Source organism: Heliangelus exortis, chromosome 7 (genome assembly GCF_036169615.1).
Source record: "Heliangelus exortis chromosome 7, bHelExo1.hap1, whole genome shotgun sequence".
Taxonomy (NCBI): Eukaryota; Metazoa; Chordata; class Aves; order Apodiformes; family Trochilidae; genus Heliangelus; species Heliangelus exortis.
Window position 1 is genome coordinate 5,019,754 of NC_092428.1, and position 23,665 is coordinate 5,043,418.

General features: G+C 42.4%; 1 protein-coding gene across 4 annotated transcripts in view; it reads left to right on the top strand.

The window, feature by feature from the left end:
* Positions 1–22,416, top strand: part of LOC139798144 (L-threonine ammonia-lyase-like) — a 30,934-nt gene extending 8,518 nt beyond the window's left edge. For all 4 annotated transcript variants that reach the window (XM_071748319.1, XM_071748321.1, XM_071748317.1 and 1 more), the window contains 9 exons: positions 2,771–2,887; positions 3,763–4,004; positions 7,682–7,847; positions 8,529–8,625; positions 9,499–9,574; positions 10,106–10,231; positions 11,374–11,541; positions 11,852–11,909; positions 19,151–22,416. In XM_071748319.1, the coding sequence (XP_071604420.1) occupies positions 2,771–2,887; positions 3,763–4,004; positions 7,682–7,847; positions 8,529–8,625; positions 9,499–9,574; positions 10,106–10,231; positions 11,374–11,541; positions 11,852–11,909; positions 19,151–19,249 (1,149 nt within the window). In that variant the 3' untranslated portion in view covers positions 19,250–22,416. The remainder of the gene's footprint in view (positions 1–2,770; positions 2,888–3,762; positions 4,005–7,681; positions 7,848–8,528; positions 8,626–9,498; positions 9,575–10,105; positions 10,232–11,373; positions 11,542–11,851; positions 11,910–19,150) is intronic.
* Positions 22,417–23,665: the final 1,249 nt, after the last annotated feature.

Genomic DNA, 23,665 nt, shown 5'->3' on the forward strand with positions numbered 1-23,665 from the left:
CTAGCTCTGTGCCCTTGGACAGCCTGGAGCATCCCTTCCCTGCAGCTTCTGCCCAACACTTGTAGGACACTGCTCCTGTACATCTGCCAGAGACTGTGGCAGCCTTGGCCATGTGGGCCACTGAAGGAACTTATTCACCTCTTCAGATCAGATGGAGCAGAACAACAGCTGAAAACCAGTGAGGTCTACTCTGGCCCCATCCCCTGAGCCACCTAAGTATGGCATTCCCAAAGTATGGCATTCCCAAAGTATGGCATTCCCAAAGTATGGCTTCCCCTCTGAAAATCCACCATCCAACACATCCTACTGCAGGATAAGGTGATGCTGCACCCCTGGGTCAGTCCCTCTTGTGCTCCTGCTGTGTTACACAAACCTTTCCATAAACTCATCCCATTCCTGCTCACAAGTAGCTAAGCTCTCCTTGGCCAGCTCACACCACTTCTTCTCAGGCAGCTTTACCCCTCCCCTTCAATACTTCTTTCCTCTTGGGTGTCCCTGGCAGATTTATGCAACATGATTGTACCCCCTTTCTGCATTTACTGTGCCAAACTAAACAGGGTAACTTTCTGTAGTCCCTTTTTGTGAACTGTGGCTTTGGGATGATCAGAATAGTGGAAAACTTACACCCCCCTCTTGTTCCAGTGTGAAAAGACCCCATGACTGCTGCTATTTAAAGTAATATTCCCACACAAGTCATGAGTATATTTTTCATGCACTGATTCAAAAAAAAAAAAAAAGCATTGAAAGCACAGAGTGGTGTCAAGAAAACCACAACCTTTATTTTAACTCTTCACTGGGCCTCTTTCAGGTAGATTTGTTTGAATTTTAAAAGCAAGTGTGACTATAAAACATTCAGCAGAAACACTTTATGGGGTGATTCATGATCTAAGATGGAGTTTCCTCCATCCTTGTTGCAGGAGTTTGTCTGGAGCTGAGATATGAATTGTGAAGAGTTGTAACAGTTATCATGGAGGCAGCAATTATAATCAAAGATATATATATTATATATATATATATCATATATATATAATAAAAGAATAAACTAAGCATGTGATTTGGTTACTGGTGTAGGAAGTTCAAGGGTTGTTTTGCATTGTGGATGCCAAATGGAAGCTGTGCTCTGTGTCATAACTAAGGCTCAGGATCTGTAGTCCTTAGATAAGATCATGGTGACAAAAGGGAAAATACACAGCCTGGTTCAAAGAGTCTTACAAGGTCATGCATCAGGTTGGTACAGCTGAAAATAGCACTGACACCTCCTTTGTTAGATGTCATGGCTATATTTAGGCTACATGAAAAAAAACCTTGGTTGAAGAAACAAGAAAAGGCTAACCTCAAGGGTTAAAATATTAAATGTCAGGATTAAAGAAAAATAGCAATAGACTGAAGTACAACACTTGTGTAGCAGTGACTTAATGAAACATATTTTGAAACTTTATGAAGTCACAGGATTTGTCTCCTTTAAGCCTTCTTCTCATTGCTCACCCCACAATCTAAAAGATTCTCTACAAACCCCCAAATGATAAAACTAGTACTGCATGTGAAGTAAAAGTAAAGTAATATTCCTTATCTACTCTTCTTCTTCTGTTTTGTGTGAGCATTCTCCACAGATGAGGCTGTTTAGGAAAAAAAGCTCTCATCCTATTAGTCTACCAAGCACTTTCCATTTTTTTACAGCAGCAGCAGCAGCAAGTGGTAGCTGCTATTGCAGGATTTTTAGAAGCAAAATAGAGAATTTGGCCCCATCTATGGGTGGGGAATTTAACATATGCTTAGAAATCCACTAAAAAGCCTTGAGACATTAACCTGAAACATTAAAGTTAATTGGGTACCTTGGCAAGCATCTGCTTCAGGTATATTTAGCTTATATAAATTCACTTTGAAAGTCTGAAAAATATGTCAATATGTAAACAACACACCACATGCATGATACTACTGGGTATATTTGATATAAATATTTATTAAATATATTGCCATGCTGTCTTTTTACAACTTATCATTGTGACTTATCACAAATGAGGGCTTGATCCCCTAAATCCCCAGGTCCTCATTTGCTTTGGCAGCCAATGGAAGAGACAAAGCCAATTACAAAATAGAGCTGCTATAAACCTAGGGAAGCCACAGGCTTACTTCAGCTCTGTTTCATAAGTTATTTTATTTAAAATGCATGATTAACTAATCGGATAATAGGAAATTAATACCATGATGCATGCTGTGACTGTCTTACTATAAAAAACTACAAAGGTTTGCCAGTTAAAAAAAAAAAATTTTAAACCATGCACTCATACACCCCATCACTCTGCTTGATAATTCTCCTCAACTCAGGGATCCTTTCTGTTCCAAACACTGTATTTTCAAACAGCTGCTGCTTACACTTGCAATTCTGGGAAATATTTTTTTTATTATTTCCATAATTTCTTGAATAAGCATGTGCTAAAGCCTCAGACCATGGGGTAGTTTTGGAAAGACTATAAACACTTGTTTTGATATCTGTATTTGAACAGTAAGACCAGAACAAGTTTCACATTTCACTGCTTCAAGCTTGAAAATGACTTCCTTAAATTAGAAGAATGGTAGGTGACCACACACTGTCTTGTCTTTCTAGAGAAATAGGTTATGAAATTATGAAATAATTATGAAAGAGATTATGAAATTTACTTTGAGAGCTCATACATAGCAGCTGAGTGCATGCCTCACCAGGGAGCTGATGGGGTGGGAAGATTTTTCTTCATTTTTGATACCTTCCCATAATAATATTTCTATATTTCAGTATTCTAGGTTATCCAAGCAGTATGGGATGGACATCTACCTAAAGAAAGAGTTCCTTCAGTACACAGGATCTGTGAAGGAAAGAGGAGTACTTTACCTCCTGACATCATTGCCTCAGGTATAAGAGAAGACTCAGAAATAGATTAATTCTGCTTGGCCAAAATGGAGCAGAATGAAAGATTTTAACCTGGAATGTTCATGGGATTGCTGTGTTTGTTGCCTTTTGAGCCATTGTGCTGAACAACACAGTCTTTACTACTTTATTCATGCTTGGCTGATCTGCTGGTGGGGTGCTTGAAAATGTTCCAAAAAGCTTGTTCCAAAATGTCAGCATTTATTCTGTGGAATTTAGGTGAAAGTGGTTATTGTGTGCTGGGTATTGTGGTTCTGACACGTTGAAACCACCAAACCTGAAGTGGTGATGAAACCAAGTCACAATGGGTGATGAAAAGGATCCAGATCACCAATTGGTTTTGTAACAAATTTAAGTGTCATTACATAAAAAGTTTGTTTATCATCTGTCACAGGAGGTTGTTGAGTCTCTGCAGGAAGAGTAATTAGGCAGCCTGAGAAACAGTATTGCACTTTTTTCCTGCACTTTTGTAATGATATGAATTAATCCTTCTGTTAAAGGGAAACCTGAAATGAAATAATTTCACACAGGCAGGGAAGAGGCACCAGGTATCAGCTCTTCTGGGATCAGACAGAGCTTTGCAGATAATTCAATGGAACACGAGTGGAACTCAGAGGGGTGCAGGAACAGGGAGTGCTCTTGTGCTGTGTCATAACTCCTGTAAGTCCTGAGATCCCACCAGACATGCATAGATTGTGTCAAAATATCACCATATGATCAGCTAGGAGAGAAAAAGAAGGACATGAACCCATTAGAATGATCCAGGATCACAGAGGACAACTTCGCGACACTACGGAATGTTCAATAAGCATTTAATAATTCCAAAAAAATTCAATTTTTTTTAATTTTTTTTTTTTTAGGATCAACAAAGGAAAGGGGTGATTGTTGCTTCAGACAGTAACTTTTCCATGGCTGTTGCTTACCAAGCCTCAGGACTCCGGATTCCTGTGTTTGTCATCATGTCCACCAGCACCTCCCCAGCCAGGGTGAAGATGTGCCGTGAGTACGGTGCCATGGTTATATCCTATGGCACTACAGCTAAGGATGCCCAGATGCATGCAAGAAGGTTGGCACAGGAGAATGGTTACCTCTACCTTGAAGAGTAAGTGGCAAGGCAGGCTGGTGAGAAACCCCAGATACTTGGGCAGCTCTGCAAAAGTGATGAGTTTCATGAGAATCTTTATTGCAGGTCATCAAAACGTTCCCGTTTCCCTGGGGTAGGGAAATTCAGGTATTTGCAGGCACAAATCATGAATATTTGGGTAACAGCTGGGAAAGTGATGTCCAAAGTTGTGCTCTTCACCTGCACTCTTAGCTCTGCCCAGGGCTGGCTGGTGTGCCTTGTCTGTCACCAAGTACACAACCTTCTCCCCAGACTGAGACTTTCAAAGAGACCCAAGGGAATGAGGTGCCCTAAATCTCACTGAATTTAAAACCTTTCAGAGTGTCTTTGAAAACCACAGCTTTCCATAACTTTGCAATTTCCAAATTCCTGTCAGCCACTTTTCAGTGGATGTGTTACCTCACAGCTGAGTTGCATCAACTATCAAGTTTGCTCCCAAGAAGTAAACCTTTTTATTTAATTTCATGTTTAATCTTCCCCTTCTTCCCAAATAATGTTCCAGGGGCAAGTCCTGTGAAGGACTTGAGCATTTAGCCTTGAGGAACTCAAAATGTACACATTACCAACAGCAGTATGAAAGCACTCTGATTTAATTCAGGTTTAGTTAACAAGAAACAGAGTTGTTCAGTCTGCTCCTATGTTTAATTAAAAACTCACAGACATGATTTTTCACACTCTGGAGAAAATAAAAAAGAACCCCAGTACAGTTGTGAGCCTTTGCCTAATGGGAAATGTAGTTTTTAGGTGTAGACTGGGAGAGTTTTCCCAGAGAAATGTGTAAATATATGGATAGCCAAACCCCTCCAATGCATGCCTGACACCCATTCATCATCATTTGCTAAAACTGCAGGTAAAACATCATCTCCTGTGCATTAGGATGGAACTTCTGAAATGTCATTTCATTTCAGTTTAATTCTAGCTTGTGTGAAATCCACATCAAATTGGTCTCTGGATCTCCTTAGCCAATAATTCTTTCCATCCTGTGACTGTTCTTGGGTTTACCTGGATGGGTAATGTCCTGTAAGCTGGGTGTGCCAGTTCTTCCCATTTCTGGAGTGCAATTAAAATTCTGTGTTATGAAAATGATCATGCAGAAGTTGAATGAGAGGAAGAAAGCTTTTTATCCAACTGCAACTTCCTGTGAAGTGCCAGAAGGGAAATGTGATTTTTCAACTTGGAATTCAATCATGAGGTCTGTGTAATAGCTGCTTGGGTAATACAGGATTTTTAATAACTATGGATGTCCAGGACCTTATTAGAAATGCCATGTGAATATTGCCAGTCAGTCACATGCTGCCTCTGGGATGATGGGAGAAGGATTAATTTGTGAATCAGTACTACAGATGGAATCTCTCACCTCCCTTTCTTCCTTGAGAGTCCAGTTTTATCTTGTGTAACACCATATCCAACCCTGATCAGACCTGATGCTCTTCTTTTGTGGCAGGGATAGTCTTAATCTAAGAAGAAAAGCAAACAGCTCTCAGCCCCTTTGTCTGCAGATGTCTTTGTTCTGCATGGCAGAATTTCATTGAGAAACCAAAGCCTGTCAGCCCATCTTTGCTGATGAATCCCACATTTCAGAAGGCCAATGACCAGTTTTCTAGCTCGGATTCAAAAATGCTTCTTTAAATCTACACTCTCTAGATTTATCTGCCCTTTTCCTTAATTTTTCTCCAGTGGCATTCAGTGATACGTTTGCTTTCACAAAGCAAAAGCACAGTCACAGTGCTAATAAAATAATCCATTTTATTATAGAAAGCTGAAGGTTGAGAAGTGTTCTCACTGGTGTTCTAACCAGCTGCTAGCAAGGAAAACATGATTCTCTGAAACATTTATTCAAGCTGCTAATGAGTCTCCATGCTCAGTGAAATCTCCTTTGCACAGAATTTTCAGCTGTTAGAGAAGTTTTACTTGTAGATTGAATATCCCTGGTCCTCACTGATTTTTGCAAGTTTCCCAGGTCCTCATTTATTTTTGCAGGTCCCCATGCTTTCCTATGTATCTTTGGCAGGGGAAACTCCCCCAACTTGGGTCCAAATCTTGTTTGTGAATAAGGATCCAGAAGAATTGTTCAGACCAGTCACATATTTTTGTAAGATGGAGGAGAGAGCTGCTTCTTGATAAAGACAATCAAGTCAAGGGTCCAGTTACCCATCCCACCATGATTTCTTGCCTTCATCTTGAGATGTGCTACAGGAGTGAAAATTCCCTCCTCCCATCCTTTCTTGTGTGGTTTTATAGACTCTGGACCTGAGGAATCTGCTGTCTTGTGATATATGTGTGAGGCAGCTTCTCAAGAAGGTCTTGGTCTCCACCTTGCAGACTTTCTGTACTCCTATGCAGAGCTGACAGCACTAAAAACCAGATTTCTACTACCCCACCCTCCTCAGCCAAGTAAATCAAGTGAAGTCATTTGAGCTATAATTCTGTTTTTGTCTCCATTTGCCAGAAAAAGCAGAACCTGCAGGCTTACAGAGGTCTCCTATTTTTCATCTATATATCAGTCCACACTTACATCATTGCCAACATTTAAATAAAATGCAAAACAGCTTTGAGAAACAGATCCAAGTGAGTTGTGTGACTGACCAGCAGAATTTTTTTTTTCAGACTTTTTTGATTCTGTTTGTCCCTAATCTGCTCCTTAAATTACCTTTGCCTGAAAGTGTTTTACCAGTGACTATTTTGGCATGACTAATGCTTCTCTTACCCTTCCAGGGTACTGTGAAGGTACCAGATATTGGCCCTGGGTTGTGGAAAGACAACTCTGTAGCAATCTGTTTGCTATTTGTGAGGTGGAACGCAGTGCTTAAATTTCATGAAAATTCCCATTTATCACAAATACTGAATTCCACTTATAAACAGAGAGCAGGAGATCTCCTTCCAAGCCTTTCCTGCCACCTTTACAATTTATGAAGCTGAAGGGGTAGCAATGGAAACCTGACTTCTGTCCTGCCAGCTCTGTAAACAGCTGATACTGGTAAGACAGAGATACCTGCTCTGCATCCTGAAGGTTATTTTGGGGGGTTTGCTGACAGCACAACTTTTCTGCCAGTAGATAAAGTCCCACTTGTGGTCTGGCTGGTGGCAGGGTCCTGTTGTCCCACCTCCTGCCTTCCTGCTGGTGATTTCCTCCTGCCTGTGCCTTTTCCTGCTGAATGATGTCTTTCATAGAATCATGGAATTGGCTGAGTTGGAAGGGACCTCAGAGATCATCAAGTCCAACCCTTGATCCACTCCCGCTGCAGTTCCCAGCCCATGGCACTGAGTGCCACATCCAGGCTCTTTTGAAATATCTCCAGGGATGGAGAATCCACCACTTCCCTGGGCAGCCCATTCCAATGTCTGATCACCCTCTCCCTAAAGAAATTCTTTCTAATGTCCAACCTAAACCTCCCCTGGCACAACTTGAGCCCTCTTGTGCCCTCTTGTCTTGGAAAAGAGCCCAACCCCCCCTGGCTCCAACCTCCTTTCAGGGAGTTGTAGAGAGTGATGAGGTCTCCCCTGAGCCTCTCCAGCCTGAACACCCCCAGCTCCCTCAGACTCTCCTCATAGGATCTGTGCTCGAGTCCCTTCACCAGCCTTTAAAGTAGTAGATTGAGCTTCTTACAGGGTTGGGAAGTGTGAGGCCTGCTGAGCTGTGCTTTTCCTTCCTTCAGGGAGGACAGTGCTGTCTACCTGTCTGGCTTGGGAACCGTGGGGCTGGAGATGTATGAGCAGGTGCCAAAGTTGGATGCAGTGATATTCCCTGCAGGAGGCCACTGTGGCTTGCTGGCAGGGTCAGCTGCTGCACTCAAACACCTCAACCCACGTATTTCTGTAATTGTAAGTATCCTTTCACCTCCAAATATTCTGCTTTGGGAGCCTCCCCCACTGGTGTTTTCAAAAGGCACTGCTATCTTCTGAGACACTGGCAGAGGCTGCAGATGCTGAGGTCTGGGACTCTCTGTGCCTCTGGGTCTCACCAAGGAGAAGAGGCACTGGGAGTCTGGGAAGCCTCCTGTCTGTTGGATGCTCTCCTAGATTGAAGAAAAAAGTATGGGAAACCTCTTCCAAAGTGAATGAAACCCAGTTCTCTATTTTGAAATAATTTTTTACTGGAGAAGTTTGGCCCTCATGAAGCCACAGGGTAAATTTTGTGGTAGCAGTTATTCTGCACTTTTGTATGAACTGTTAATTCTAATAGGGAACTTTTGCAGCTTACACAACCCAAAATTTTTCTAGAATGGCTGCCAAAGGTGGCAACAGCTGCAGATTTTATTTCATACCTTGTTAGCAATACAAGTGAAACCCATCACATCCCCACTGGTTCCTGAAGGCACTAACTCCTCTATTTCTATGTTGAAATTTTAAAAATCTGCAGTAAAGAAATTCCCCATCCCAGTGCTGAAGATTTTTTTTTTTTTTTTTTTTTTTTTTTTTTTTTTTTTTTTTTTGGTGTCCACTTTGGTGGTGACTTTATTGTGGCTAGATCAATAAAAAAGTGACAACACCTGTCTTCCCCAGGGGGTTGAATCTGAAAGTTTTCCTGTGTTGCAACAATCCTTAAAGGCTGGCCACCCAACTGAAGACCAGGCTTGCAACAATCATCACTTTTATGGAGGTAAGAAAATGGGTGATCCTTTTAGAGGTAAAAGAAAGGTTTTCATTAATTTCTCTAACCATATTCTTTCCCCATTAATTCAGTTCAAACACACTTTAATTTAAACTTCTGAAGAGTCAGAATTTTATACATGCTGGATGAGCAACTTCTGAAGCATTTTCACCACCACCATCCTGGGGTGCAATACTGTTTCCAGTGCATGTGAGATGTTCAGGTGAATACTTAGAAATATGAGAGCATTTATCTGACCATTGTGCTCCCAAGCAGCACCTTAACCACTGAAATCAGTGGGAAAGCTCCTGTGTAAAAACCTGATTTGTGAAAAGGCAAGGAAATACAGCACCTAAATATTTACTCACAAAACCATCCTCAGAACAACAGGGTTTATAAACAAGACAGAGCTGTTTCCATATAATTTGCCCCCTCAAAAAATCCCCCCCAGCTGTTGAACAGTTTAAGAACATCCTGTTTAAGAACATCAAATCAAAGTGCCTGTCTCTGCTCTCCTTTGCTGACTGTCCTGCTGCAGCTCACAGCCCCTGTGCCACGCTGGGTTCTTCTCTTCTTTGGGCCTCCTTGTACAGTGAGAAGTGCTGGGCTGCAGGGTCATTGTCACTGTGTGACTTTGAACAAGCACCATTTTTTTAAAGAGGTCCAAAAAAAAAAAAAAAAAAAAAAAAAGTTAAAATCTTCCTGGGAGATTTGGTCTTTTTTTACCAAATGTACTTTTGTCACATAAAAAATCGAGCAACTTAAGAACACATAACAGCAATGTGCTGCCCTCCTTAAGGGCAAAAAAATAGCCAGGACTCTAAAACTGTTGAAGTTGTCCAGAGCATCCATCCTCATATTTTTGTCTTTTGCAATCTGCAGATGTCAGCGGGCTCTGCTTTGGCAGCAATTCTTTGCAGCTGACTGGGAAACTTGTGGATAAAGTTGTTGCTGTGAGGTGGGTGAAGAAAAGCAGTGAAACAAACAATACTGGGTGGGCATTGCTGTGTAGGAAAAAAGGTGCTGGACCACCAGGGCATGGTTGGTTTGGATGTTACAGGGGAGAGCAAGCTGGCAGGAGCTGCCATCATGCAGGCAGTGGTGAGGACATGGTGGTGACAGGGTGCTTCTCCTGACAAGAGGAGCACTGAAGGTGTTGAACCCAAATCTAGTACCTGGTGATGACACCTTGGGTGTAAAACTTGTCTTTGCTGCATTCTACAACACTTGAAGGAAGCTTTTTGGCAAAACTTCTAAACCTTTTACTGAAATCCTAAGTTGCCATTGGGCTGTAGCTGGTACAATGGTTCTGGTAAAAAATGCCATCCTGTCTTTCAGTTAATAACCAGACTGAGGAGCACATTCACACCCATCAGCAGAACTTGGGCTTGTTGTGTGCCCAGGAGGAGAGAGGGAATCCCTTCATACATAAATAACTGTCTTCTGCTTTTGGTAGCTCTTGGTTTTGACATCACTCTTTTGCCTCCAGGGAGGAGGACATCCTCATTTCCATGCTGAGATTGTTGGAGTATGAGCGAGCCACGGTTGATGCAGAAGGGGCAATTGGACTTGCAGCCTTGGTTGCAGGGAAGCTGCCAGAGCTGAAGGGTAAAAGGTAAGGCAGCTCTGGCAAACAAGGAGCTGTGGCTAAAGCAGAGGGGTCCCAGGAAATGGAGAGGAGAGAAGCTACTTATTCCCTTAGGGGCAAGGTGGGGCCTGCCCTTGGGCTGGCTATGAGCCCATCTGTGGGGTCTGCTGGACCACAAGAGAACACTCAGAGATCAGAAGGCCACTCTGAGCAAGGCAAACACCCTGGAGAGAGCAGGCAAATCATGTCATTCCCCTGTATTCTCAAAGGGTTGGTGGGAAGGCAGCTTCACACAGCTCCATGAGGCATTGTCACCTCTGCCAGGAGACCAGCTTGCTCCTGATGGCCTCTTGCCTTCTCTCATTCTGCTCATGGAAATCAGCCCTGTCTGTGGTGAGAGAGGAGCTAGGCTGCTTTCTGCAGTCACTGGGTGACACCTGCCTCCCTGCCCCAAGAACTTCAGCCCAGACTGTCAATGGGATTATCCTGGTGTGTGGATAAATCCTGCCCTGCAGCTGGGATGGAGTACTCAGTGCTGGAGCAGACTGAGCCTTGACTCAGGATGTAGCCCTGAATGTATTTAAGCATCCATGCACCTAAAACTTCCAGTTCACAGCACTGGATGCTGAAGTACTCCTGAGCATAAAAAATAAAATAAAATAAAAAAAGGAAAATGCAAAGCTTTTGGTATAAAGAGGTCAGGTTTGGTTCTGCAGGGAGAGATTATCACGGAGTGACCGTGTGGCTCTTCACTTGGTCTCCAAATATTTCTGGACTCATTTTGCAGGACTGAGATGGATTTAATAAATGGTTACAGAAAGCTTTGAGCACAGGTGGTACCTAAGCAGTAAAGATGCTGAGACTCAGAACTTCCAGGGAAAAATATTGTTACATTTTTAAAATTTGAAACAGAACTAGAATTCTCCAGCTAATTATCTCTAGAAATGAAAATCTCTAGAAAATGCAAAATGAAAACAAATTGGCCAGTTTCTAGGCTTCCACTGCCCCCATTTGATGCTGAGAGCCAGGAGCCCCTCTGACTTGTATTTATTGAAGGGCAGCCCTAGCAGAGCTTAAGTAAATATTGATTATAGTGTCTGTAATTTTTGGTTCCTTTGCACAGACAAGAGCTAATAAAAAATCCTCTTTTTTTTCCCCTCTGTTTTCAGAGTGGCAATTGTTCTATGTAGTGGGAACTTGGAGTTAAATTTGCTGCAGCAGTGCATAGCTCGTGCCCTGACCCTGGACAACAGAGTGTGCAGGTTTTCCCTTGTGCTTGCTGACAGCCCAGGAGAAATTTCAAAGCTACTGGAGATTTTGGCTCGGGAAGAAGTCAGGTAAATCAGGCTAATAGTAGGGAAAGATAATTACGGAATAGCCTAATGATTATTAAAGGTTTGGATGTGTTTCCAGATGTTCTGTGCAGGCAAGTTGGTAAGTAATTAATTCATCCACGGGTTTTTTCTTCTCATGTTTCAGAAAAACTTTTATTTCCCTCACTTTTGTTCCAGTGTGAAAGCACCTTTGCAGCATAGACTAAGTGTCTAACACAGAAAGCAACAAAGCTGCTGTCCAAACACTTAGAGAAATTATTGTATAATGACAAATGATTTTCATGGTCTCTAATTTATCCCTTATTTGATCTAGAGTTTTGGATATTAAACAAGAACGCACGTTTGTGACATCTGGGCTCTTCACTGTTGAGGTAAGCAGAGACATAATCTCAGTTTTTCTAGAAGTCCTGAGCCCCTCTCTGTTTTGTTCTGTTTTCCAATATCTCTTTGTGACTGTGTAAAGAAGCCCAATAGAGCACTCACAGTGATTTGGGGAGCAGTCTGATAGGAAATTCTTCTGTGTTATGCAGCATCTTGCCTCACCAAACCTTTACAAGGTGTGCAAATACTACAGGACCTGTTTTACCTGCTCTTGCAAAAGCCTGCATGAAACACTCCTGCTGGTACTATTGCAAACTCTCCTTCTGTGCTTGGTGGTGTGCCAGAGGTGATGAGCAAGCTCCAGAATCTCCCCAGAACCTGAAGAGCCAGCTGTGTTGGCTGGCCCCAATTATCCTCCAGCAATTTGCCTTGCAGGGATGTGGAGAACATCCTTACTCTGGAGGAAAACCTTCATTTGGAATTAGGGCTTCTCTTTGGTATCTCTTATCCACAAAGAGCAGAGAGCAAAAATTATTCTTTTGTTGAGTGCTGGATGCAGTAGCAGTGAGGAGGCCATAGCAGGTGATGACTTCTCTTTAAAGGATCATGTAAAGGATCACAAAGAGGAGCTCACATTTCAACTGGTTTGGCAAAGGTGTGGTTTGCACTGACTTGATGCTGCTCCTGTCTGAGTCCAGCCTGACTGAGTTTGTGAAATCAGAGGGGGAAATCAAATTAGGGATCTTTGCTTATAACTGGGATTCAGCAATGCTATTGAGTAAGCAAGTTCTTCCATTTCAACATTTAAATCTCATTTCCCACCCGGGTGCAAAAACTTGTTTGGTGTTTTCACTTGCAGATATTCAGATATTGCAGATATTAAGTTCACTTAAAGATGTCTGTAGCAAATGAAGGTCATGAACATCTTGTAGAAGATGATATTACCCATTTTCTCAAGTGTTTAGGACTAAAACTACGTTGTCCCACAGTGTGCCATAATAATAGGCCAGCTTACTGGTCTGGGTCACTTGAAGATAACGTGACACTGCACAGGGTAGAAAATACCTCTGACTCAGTGTGTAACAGCTCTGAAAAAAGTTCTCTTCCAAAGTTTTCAACGTGATTTTTAGGAAGATAAGATTTGTCACTTTTATTAATGCTCCTAAGTAAATGAAACAAAATCCTCACTCTCATTTTTTGATTGAGAATGTTAGAGCAATTTTCCATGGCTCCTGCAGCCTGTCCCAATGAGACAATTTTCACAGTAAATACAGTCCCTGAATGATCAAGTGCTACGTGGTGTTGTCTGCACTTTAAACACAAGGTGTTTCCACTGACTGTACACTCGAAGAATTCAACAGTGTTGCACTAGAAGAGGGCTGAAGGGAGGAATTTGCATCCCAGAATGATTTAATTGGATGCTGGATTTGCATGACAGCTTCTAATCAGTCGGGGAGAGGCTGGGGGATAATTAGATATGAAGTCCAAAGTAGTGATCCAGATTTATAAGCCTCAGTGGCTTTGGAGGCAGCTCTATCTGGTGACACCCAGCAAAGCTTTTCTTTCAAAACTACAAGGATAATCAAAAAAAGGTAGAATTGGGAATTTGTCTTAAGCATCAAAATGATTTTGCTCTAACCAGACATAGAAAAATGTGCATATTTTCATAGGGAAGCTAATACATGGCAAGGAAATTTTGCTTTTTTTTTATTTTTTGCAAAGCGTTTCAAGCATTTGCTCCTAAAGCAGCCCTGTGAAGAACTTTCTGTCCCCTCCATCTGTATAAATCACAGCACATTACATAAATCATGCATGGATCAAGGACCAAAATGATTGTGTGTTGAACTGGTGGTAACAAAAAGCAAGACATTACAGCCATAGCCCTTCCACTTTCATATGCTTTTGGCTGTGGATATAGATGGAGTGTTTGACAGAGCAGGGCAGCAAGCAAGTAGCTTATTTTTGAAACACTAAATCAGCCCTGTCAAGATTGTCATCACAGTATTTCATCATCTTTTTAGATTTACCCCTTCCTTTCTAAAGGAGAAAAACTTGGCTTCTAGTCAGTGCTTATCAGAAAGACAGAGCTTTTTTTTATTTTTTCTTTTCTCTGGTGAAATGCCTGGATGGGTAAGTGTTTGCTCATCTGGTGCAGGCTTGGAATGATCTGTGGGAAGATCCTTGCTGATAGTCTGATTGCATCAAGTGGAGCAAGGGCTTTCTAAAATGAAGCTTGATGTTCAAGCTACACTTGTGGAAAAATCATTTTCAGAATATTTTACTGGCAAAAATAGGAGATTTTTTATTTTTTTTTTTTAATTTTTTTTTTTAATAAAGGGTTCTGGCTGCATGAGATGCAGCTGATTCTTAATGACTTCTGGCTGATCTTGTTCTTTGGGACAACAGGGGAGTTTCTTTTGGACATTGCCTGCTAAGACCACCAGTTTAGGTCCTCTGTACTTGTGGCTCATCCTGGATTTCTGTCTTGCAGAAAACTCTGATTCACTCCTCCCTGAGCAGTTAGGAAATGGCTTCCAAAGTCCCAGTATTGAAATAGGTATCTCTTAGCAAAGCATGCAAATAATCAGGCTTCACATTTTACAGCTATTGAAGTAGGTTGGATGACCAGGAGTATCTAGACAGGAAAAAAAGCTCAGAGTGAAGGAAATACTCTTCTAGTACCACCACCTGGGTACAGAGACCTAAAGGATTACAAAGCTCATGGGAAGAAGTTACAACTTGTTTCTGTCAGCTTTCCCTGTTCTTTATCAAAAAGATCCCTCAGAGTCAATGTGGGACCATTTAATCATTTAAATTGTTTCCATCTGTAAACCTCTTTATAAACATTTAGATCCCAATAATTTTATATGTTTGTTGACCCAAAGAGAAGTCTGTGAGCAAAATCAGTGAGTGACTTAATAAGGTAAGAGCTGCTTTTCCTAGCAAGCCATGCAAGGCTCTGCCATAGAGCAGTAGTTTGCCTGCTGAATGGGTCTCATGGTTGGACTCAGGCAACTCAGATGAAAAAAAAAAAAATTTTGAACTCACCAAGTTTCTAGAAAAGTCTCTTCCTCACCACAGAAACTGCAGCATAAGCAGACAGGCAGGTAGAGGAGGGTCCTGCAACAGAGCAGTGAGGGGCTGCAAGGTCTTGAGGGGCTCCAGCAGCTTTGCAGAGAAGCAGCTGGGGTGGCATTTTTCCCTCTGGCATCTGCCCTGTTTGAAGCTATGGGCTTGTCTGCCTGTTCCCTTCAAGCCTCTTGGGAGTTTAGTTCTGCTGTGGTCTTAAATAAGTCAGAAGGGATCTGTTGTTAGAAGGACATCCATCACATTACTTCTCCCCCTCACTGTGCAACAAAATGCTAACTAATAAATCAAATATTGCTTTTTCTTTATGATAACATTACACAGTGTCCCAGGGGTGCTGGCTTTCCTGGCTCACTTCATGTTGTGGCACACCTGTTTTTTCAATACAATTTATTCACCTCAGGCCAGAACTCATTTAATTATCTTCCTCTGCTCTGGTCGATTGGAGTAAATTCTCTTGGGCCAACTTTGCATTTTGTTATAAGCCAGAGGAGAATATTTGGGATTACAGTCCCCTGTTGCCAACATGTTCCATATTATTGTCCTGTGAAGGGAATGCAGAGGAGCAGCAGGCAGCTGGGCAGCAGTCAGAAGGATGCTATCACTCCCAAAGCATTTCCTGCATGAGCTGGGCAAGGAACTATTTGGTTCCCCAGCTGCAAAACAGAGATATTTGGAGTGGGAGGCTCAACAACACAGCTTTTTCATTTTTTTTTTTCTGAGGCTCTCCCAGATGATTGACTCCTTTGCCATACTGGCATTCCCCAGCAGGTGGACTGGGAGCAGAACAGCCTGCCCCAGTTCCTGACTTGGGGGAGGCCAAGAGTAAACCTGCTGGATGCTTATCTGATTGGGGTGATGGATGGGACTTGTTGGTGCTCACTGGCCTGGATGCTGAAGATAAGGGCTGAGCTTGCACAACCAAGTGGCAGCCCTGCCAGCACTGCTCCTCTTGCTCAAGCATTTGCCTGGCACCAACCTTGGGGGCAATGCCCCAAACCATACACTCAAAAGTCCTGTTGCCAAATACTCTACTGTGCAGCAACCCATGCTGGGTGTTATCTGAGTCCAGAGATTTGCCCTCTTGATTTTCTTTTTTTAATAGAAATGAAATTAGGATGAGGGGCAATGGATGGATCACAAGAAGTTCCACCTCAACATGAGGAAGAATTTCTTTACTGTAAGGGTTACAAAGCCCTGGGAGAGGCTCCCCAGAGAGGTTGTGGGGTTTCCTTCTCTGGAGACTTTCAAGACCCATCTGGATGCTTTTCTGAGTGACTTGCCCTTGGTTTGGTCCTGCTCTGGCAGGGGGGTTGGACTTGATGATCTTCAGAGGTCCCTTCCAACCCCTGACATTCTGTGCAGTGCCTTGCTTTATCCACAGAACTGGGCCCAGTGTTTATAAAGAACTTTTTAATTTCTAATTTTTGTGCCAACAAACCTCTCCTGTTGCTGGACATGGGGTATCAGGAATGTTATATGGATCCTCCAAGTCCAAAAGCTTGGAAGAAGATGGAAAACATGGTTTCTGTGATTAAAGAAGTGGGATAGGTGGGTTCGGTCAGGGACATAAGGAATTGCACTGGCTTGTTGGGATCTGTCTTTTCATGGAACCTGGAAAAGCACAAAAGACTGGGATCTTTGGATTGAGCAATGCTGCCCACATTTCCTCTGCTCTCTAATGCTGGCTCAGCACGTCCAGCCTTTATCCCATGTGCACACACAGCTTGTAGATATCAGGCATCATGGAGCTGAGAGGTATCAGCAAAATTGCTTTTAGTATCTAGGAAAACAGGATCAAAAAGCTCAGTGCCCACACGTGAGATTTGCAGTTAAAAGGGTGCCCACTGGAATTATTCAACCTGAATTATTCAATTTCCAAATTTCCTCCTGTTGGGAAGTTATGAACTCTCATCTTTGAAATGGAATTAATTCCTATGAATACTTTAATTGATGCAGCTGGATTTGGGTGTTACACAGAGCAATAACTTCTGATCAATTTTTCCTTTTTTTTCTTCTCTTTTCTTTTTTTTTTTTTTTTTTTTTTTTCCTTTGGTAGCAGTTGTTTTGCTCCCTCAGTTATTTCTGGTTATTTTAGAAAAGCCACAAGACATCAATATTCAGTGCAGACTGTTCTGCTTTCCATTACTTGGAGGGCTGCTATATTTTAAAAAATCCAACAGGTTAACTGAACCCTGAATCAATGTTTTGATTACCTGCCACACAGAGTGGAGCTCTGATTATTTCAATGGTCTTACAGGACCAGGTAATTTTTTAAAAATTATTTTTCAATCCAGCAAGGATATAATATACAGGAGAGAAATGCACAAAATGTCCTGGGTTTGTTGGGTTTTGTGGGCTTTTTTTGATACATTGAAAAGAAAGACCAAACATAGAAATCTTAGAATGGTTTGGGTTGGAAGGTACTTTAAAAATCATCTATTTCCAACTTTTCTGCATGGGCAGGGACACCTTCCAGGTTGCTCAAAGCCCCATCCAACCTGGCCTTGAAAAATATGGTCCTGCAGTCAGTGAGAGCAGGGCTGGATCCCAAAGCCTTATCCAGGATGTATGGGTTTGAAAGTAAATTTTTCTCTGGTTTTCGTGGGGTATAAGAAACATCAGGCAATAGGTTGTGTCATTTGTTCTTAAAAAAGACTAATTTAAAGCACATTTTCTCTTAGTTCTTAGGTGTGCAGCCTCCTGTAGCTCCCTGGGTGATGCTCCTCCTCAGAAAATGTTCATACATGACTATAAGGACCCTTTGGAGACTCATGTAAAAATCATTCCTCCCAGGTGAAATGAGTCAGAGAGGAGTTCTGTGAAGGCAAAGCTGCAGTGGAAATTGATTTATTCTGAGCAAGAAAGCATTTCCTTGCCTTCCTTGGTGGTTAGATCTGTAGCTGTAATGAAACACAGTGTGACTCTCAGTTTGTTCTTGCTGTGGGCAAATGTTCTCTCCCCTCAGTTTGCCCAGTGTGAAAAAATCAGATAAATTTCTGAAGCTGTTTATTATTGCTGTTGCTATTACTTGATGATCCTTGAGGTCCCCTCCAGCCTATGGTTCTCTGATACTTTTATAACAGACTACAGCATATTAAGGGCTGTATTGTGTGTTGGGTGCTGTAAAACTGTTTGCAAGCTCTCTTTTTCCAATCTCTCCAAAGTCTGTCTTGCCCTGGGAAGTGGTGGATTCTCCATCCCTGGAGATATTTCAAAAGAGCCTGGATGTGGCACTCAGTGCCATGGGCTGGGAACTGCAGCGGGAGTGGATCAAGGGTTGGACTTGATGATCTCTGAGGTCCCTTCCAACCCAGCCAATTCTATGATTCTGTGATTCTATGAAAAGATGAAACCAGCCAGGATGCTGCAGAGATGATCAAGAACTGGGGGGTGACTCCATGAGAGGGAAGAGGGGGAGAATATAATAAGTTTGGAGCTTGAAACAAAACCAGAAACACAGGGGATGGGTGAGAGTCAGAGATGGATCAGGTGGCAGCATCTCCATGGACATAGCTCAGGGAATGGGACGGAGCAGCTGTGGGTGGGTGGCTTCAGGGAGGCCAACAGTACAGGGACTTGCCAGCAGAAGATCAGCCTGTCTTCTTCAGGCTTTTAAGGGCTGCTGGAAGGTTTGAAAACCCCACAGAAGGGGCTGGAAGAGCCCCAGATGTCTGCAGTGACACTTTTCTTCTCTGCTTGGCCAGGGGGTGCTGCAGAGATGATCAAGAACTGGGGGATGACCCCATGAGAGAGAAGAGGGGGAGAATATAAAAAGCTTGGAGGATGAAACAAAACCTGCCCAGAAATACAGGGTGAGAGTCAGAGATGTGTCAGGTGGCAGCATCTCCATGGACAAAGCCCAGGGAATGGGACAGAGCAGCTGTGGGTGGGTGGCTTCAGGGAGGCCAACAGTATAGGGACTTGCCCAGGTGCCAGCAGAAAATCAGCCTTTCTTCTTCAGGCTTTGAAGGCAGTAAAAAGGCTGCTGGAAGGTTTGAAAACCCCGCAGAAGGGGCTGGAAGAGCCCCAGATGTCTGCAGTGACACTTTTCTTCTCTGCTTGGCCAGGGGATGTGAGGTGCAGGGTTTTTACACTGAACCGAGAGTTTTGCTTTCTCCAGCGTGCTTGAGGATTTTGTTGGGAATGCTTTTGTCTGAAACTGCTGCCGTGCCTTCAGGAATGTTCCTAATTCTTTTCCCAGGTCACCTGCACTGTGGAGACCAGAGACAAGATCCACACAGCCCAGCTGAGGAACACGCTGCTGGAACGCTACCCCACAGCCGCCTGGGTGGAGCGGTGATGGGCACAGCACCAGGGAAGGGGCTGAGGTCCTCTGACAAGTATTTTACAGAGCCCTAATCTTGAGGCAATTCAGAACAATATTATCCTTCCGAGCTGAACAGTTAGCTAATAGCTTCAGGATATTTATTTCCTGCTCAAACAGTAGTGAATGCCCCCGGGAGTCAAGTTAAACTCGAAGCTTTAGCTTAGCTAAGGGAAACTTTTAGTCTCTGCTGGTGTTGGAATTCAGTAATCCATTTTCAGATGGCTGCCTGGATTTTGGCTAGTGTGTAGGATCCAGTGGTATTCCAGAAATAAACAGGGAGAGAAGGTATTTTTCTTTACATCTGAATGTAGACCTCTTGTCGTTTTGATGCCTGAAAAGTAACTCTGCCCCTTCTGCTGGATTTTGCCATGCTGCTGGTAGAGTTATTTTCCATTTCCAGGCCAAAAGTTCTCCACTTGCTGAATCTGTGTTGGGAGATCTCTACGTGTGTGTGAATGTGGGTTTGGACACATTTCTGTTCTGAAATCTTTGCTGGCATGTGAGGAAAACTTAAGCTGACAAAATGTGATTTAAACAAAAACAAAACCACACCACCTTCAAAGATAAAAACCAGTATTGTGTTGTTATTTTTTTTTCCCAAGCAAAATGATCCTATTTATGAAGTTCCAAAAGTTTCAGCAATCAAAAAAAAAAAAAAAAACCCACCCTATTCTTTGTGTAATTAGACCTCATATGCAGAACACAAATTTATTTCTTCCTCCTGCTTCTGGGGACTCAGTATAAAAAGCAGCGTCTCAAGTGGCTTGTGTGTCTTTAGAAAAAGGGGTCTCTCCATCCATGTGGATTTTGTAATTAGCATTTCACTGATCATCTTACTCTACTTAAACCAGACTCTATCCATCTCACCTGACAGATTAAGTTAAGAGTGAATTATATTTAAAGAGCACATGTTAAGAGCCAAAGGCAGTGCTGGGAGAAGAGGATGCCTAAATAAATCTTAGGCACATGGCTAATGCAATTAACAAAGAACACATTGACCCAAATACCACTGCTATCACTGCAGGCAGACACCAGCTAATAAGGGAACAGAGTGCCAGGGCAGGAGGTGTGAGAGGCCCAATTCTGAGGGGGAGCACACAGCAGTTTTCTTTCCACTTGGGCAAAAAGTTGGATGTAAGGCCAGCTGCAAGAGAGCTGGTTTATACCATTCCACTTGGATACATTTCACCAGGATTGACTGAAGTTTGGGGTGTAGGTGTTTTCTTGAGAGGTCTTAATCCTACCACTCACATATCAAGTTGATAATTAAGTATATAAAATAAATATTATGTGTTTAGCAGCATCCTGCTGAAAATCCAGCAAGGTCAGAGCAAGTGACTCCACAGGCTGCTTGGGATCAAATCATTCCAGTGTCCAGGAGCAGAACTGGTTGAGCTGTTGTTAGGAATCCATGAAAACCAACTTCTACTGTAGCTTTTAGGGGAGAAAGATGTTGCAAGCCCCCAGTGACACTCCTTTAGTGTCATATTACAAGTTTTAAAGCAAGAGCTTCCATCTTTAGTCCTCCTCAGAAGCTGGGAGTGGGCTTCCCAGGACGTTTTCTTTCCTGGTTCTCCAACAGGAATTTTTTGTCTCTAAAGTAAAATTAGGAAGTCACTTGCAGAAGATGAGATACCCTGGGATGGACTAAAGCTTCCTCTGCCCTTTCTTAATTCCAGTCCATCATCCAGAGAGTTGAGCAACCTAAACAGAGGGTCCCTGTGGAATAAAAAGAATGAGCTGCATATCCCTCTTATGCAGATCCTGTGAATTGTATCTGCTGCTTCTGGGTATCCAGCTGTATCTACAACTTAACTTGTGCCTCCAGAAGAAATGGGAAGCACTCTGGCTGTCTCTGCAGCATTTTTTCCAGGGAAATAGTCTGTTCATTCCTTCTTATTGTGGCTTATGAAGGAGCAGTACTGGAGACTCTCACAAATGGTGGATAAATAATCAAAGTTCATTGCTTAGGTCTGGTTTTGGAAGGGCTGTGCTGGTTTGCACACGTAACAAAAAATTAATGATGCCCCAGTGGTTGGTTTCTTGCTCTTCAGAGGGATTGGTATGGGGATTGATCTTCAGAACATGTCCTGTAAATCACAGCCTGTCAGACACAGCTTCTTTCTTTGTGGTCAGAAAAGTTTCAGAAGTTGGGATAGAAATATGTGATGAAGGAAATATGTGTGTGTGCTACTTCCATGTCAATGAGCAATGAACCACATCATCAGAGAGCAGAGCTGGGGAGGTAAAGCCACTATAAATAAGGGTCTAGTTTAGGCAAAACTCTTGGGAAATTTTGAGGATGTTCCAGGAAAAGAAAATGGGACTCCATAACCAGTTCTCAGTAGTGGCCAACAGCTCCTGCTCTCTGAGCCCTTGGTTTCTTGTGCTGAATTGTCCTGGACTTGATTTTTTTAGAAGCTCAGACCATCAGTAACTTCTTTTCTAATTAGAAGGGAACTTCTTTTCTAATTAGCAAGTCTTCACAAAAGAGGCAAGAGAGGCAGCAGATAGAGCAATCAAAAATCAACCAGCTCAAAACCACTGGTTTTAAAAATTTTGGAAATGTGTTTTGGGGAAGAAAAAAAAAAAAAACAAAAAGAAAGGAAGAAAAGAAGGAAAGTCGTGTCTAGAAGATACTTCAGATGTTGAACATGATACATGCAGTTTAGTTTTATTTTTATTGTATTAAGTATAAACTTAAATTGGATATTACTTTCAGTGTTGAACACTTTGCATGCAAATCTGATACCAGAGTTGATTGCCATTCTGTATTGCTTTTTATGTGAGTCCATTGGCTGTAAAGCTAAGATTGAGTATTCCAAGGGAAAAAAAATACAAAAATACATCCAAATGAAACATTCAAATGAATGCATGCAATTGGGAGGAATGCTGAAATACCTGTGCTGCTAAACTTGTTGCATTATGAAATTTAACTATGGCATTTCGAAGATCTAATAATGTGTTTTAAAACATTTCATTTAAAGAAGTATTTTTATATGGAGTGTTCCTATGTTCTTTGAAAAAAAAGACAACTTCAGCAGTTTTGCAAAAATGTCACAGATTGTTATATCACCAAAATGTAAATCTAAGCATTGTATTTATTTGCAAAATAATTAAAATCATACTATGCCACCTCAGTAATGAAGGAGCTGTCATTCTCTCAGATGGTACTAATAGCAGCCTTGAATGAAAAAAATTAATTCTTTTTTTTTTTTATTTTTCTCTGTCGTTGCCATTGACACAGAATTCCTGTCATTCATGGCTGGGGAGCTCCAGGGAGGGGATGCTGCTCCTCTCAGCATCAATCCTTACAGGAAAGAGATTTTCTGACATGCTGGGCCAGGTGCTAGCACTGCCCTGCTTGGCCCTGGCTGTGTTCCTGGGCACTCTGCAGACTCTGGGCTGGGTTTGTGTGGCTGAATCAAGCCCAGAAAGCCTGGTGAATGGGATCTTGGAAGTACTCCTGACAAATATCCCTAATTTTGGTAAACCAGTCCTTCAGCTCCAGGTGCAGCACGCCAGCCACTTGTCTCCAGGGTTCCTGTCTGTCTCCAGGATGCTCTGACCCAGGTAGTTTTGCTGGAGCTGAGCTCCTTAGCTTTGGGAGCACTTTTTTTGTTAGGGACACAGCACAACTTCTTCCACAAACTGCCTTTAATTGAAACAAAATCCCATCCCTCATTGATTCTTTAATTTCTCCAGGGTTAGCTCTGCATTAACACCTAAAGCTCTGCCAGGAGGTGTTGATGCAGGGTAAATTCACCTCCCCAGGCAGGTGGGGTGTCCTTGCCACGGAGCCCACCACTTCTGGAAGAGCTGGAAAGATGTTCCTCCTTCCCATCCCCAAAATGCAGTGTTGGATGTACTCTGTCAGACCTCTGCTAGACCCAGACCTAGGTTTAGTGGTCAGAAAGGGAAACTGCAAGAGTCCAGAACTGGTTTGTAATTGCTGCCAATCATTTATTTGATGGCCTTGGTCCTCCTGTCACCTTCTTTGCTGTTTGTTTAGGTGTCTGCCATGCACAGGATACTGAAGTTTGCAGAGTTTCTATCACTAATCTCTGTTTTTTACCACTTTCCCAACTTTCTGCCCCACCCCAAAGGAGAGGGAATCCTGCTGAATGTGGTGCCCCTCTTAAGCTGGATGATTTCCCATGGTTCAAAAGCACTTTATTTCTTTATTTTAAATAAGGCTGCAGCAAAAATTAAGGGTTTAAGAACATTCTAATAAAATATTAACGTTTTGCAGTAATTCCATCCTGATCATAGATACCAACAGGGTTCCTAAGCCCATACAGCTTCTTTCTCTGATAAAAGGCAGAGTCCTTGAGGACTTGTAAGGAAAAAAGGAAAAGTCCTTAAGGGGCAGAGCCAGATCAGCAACAC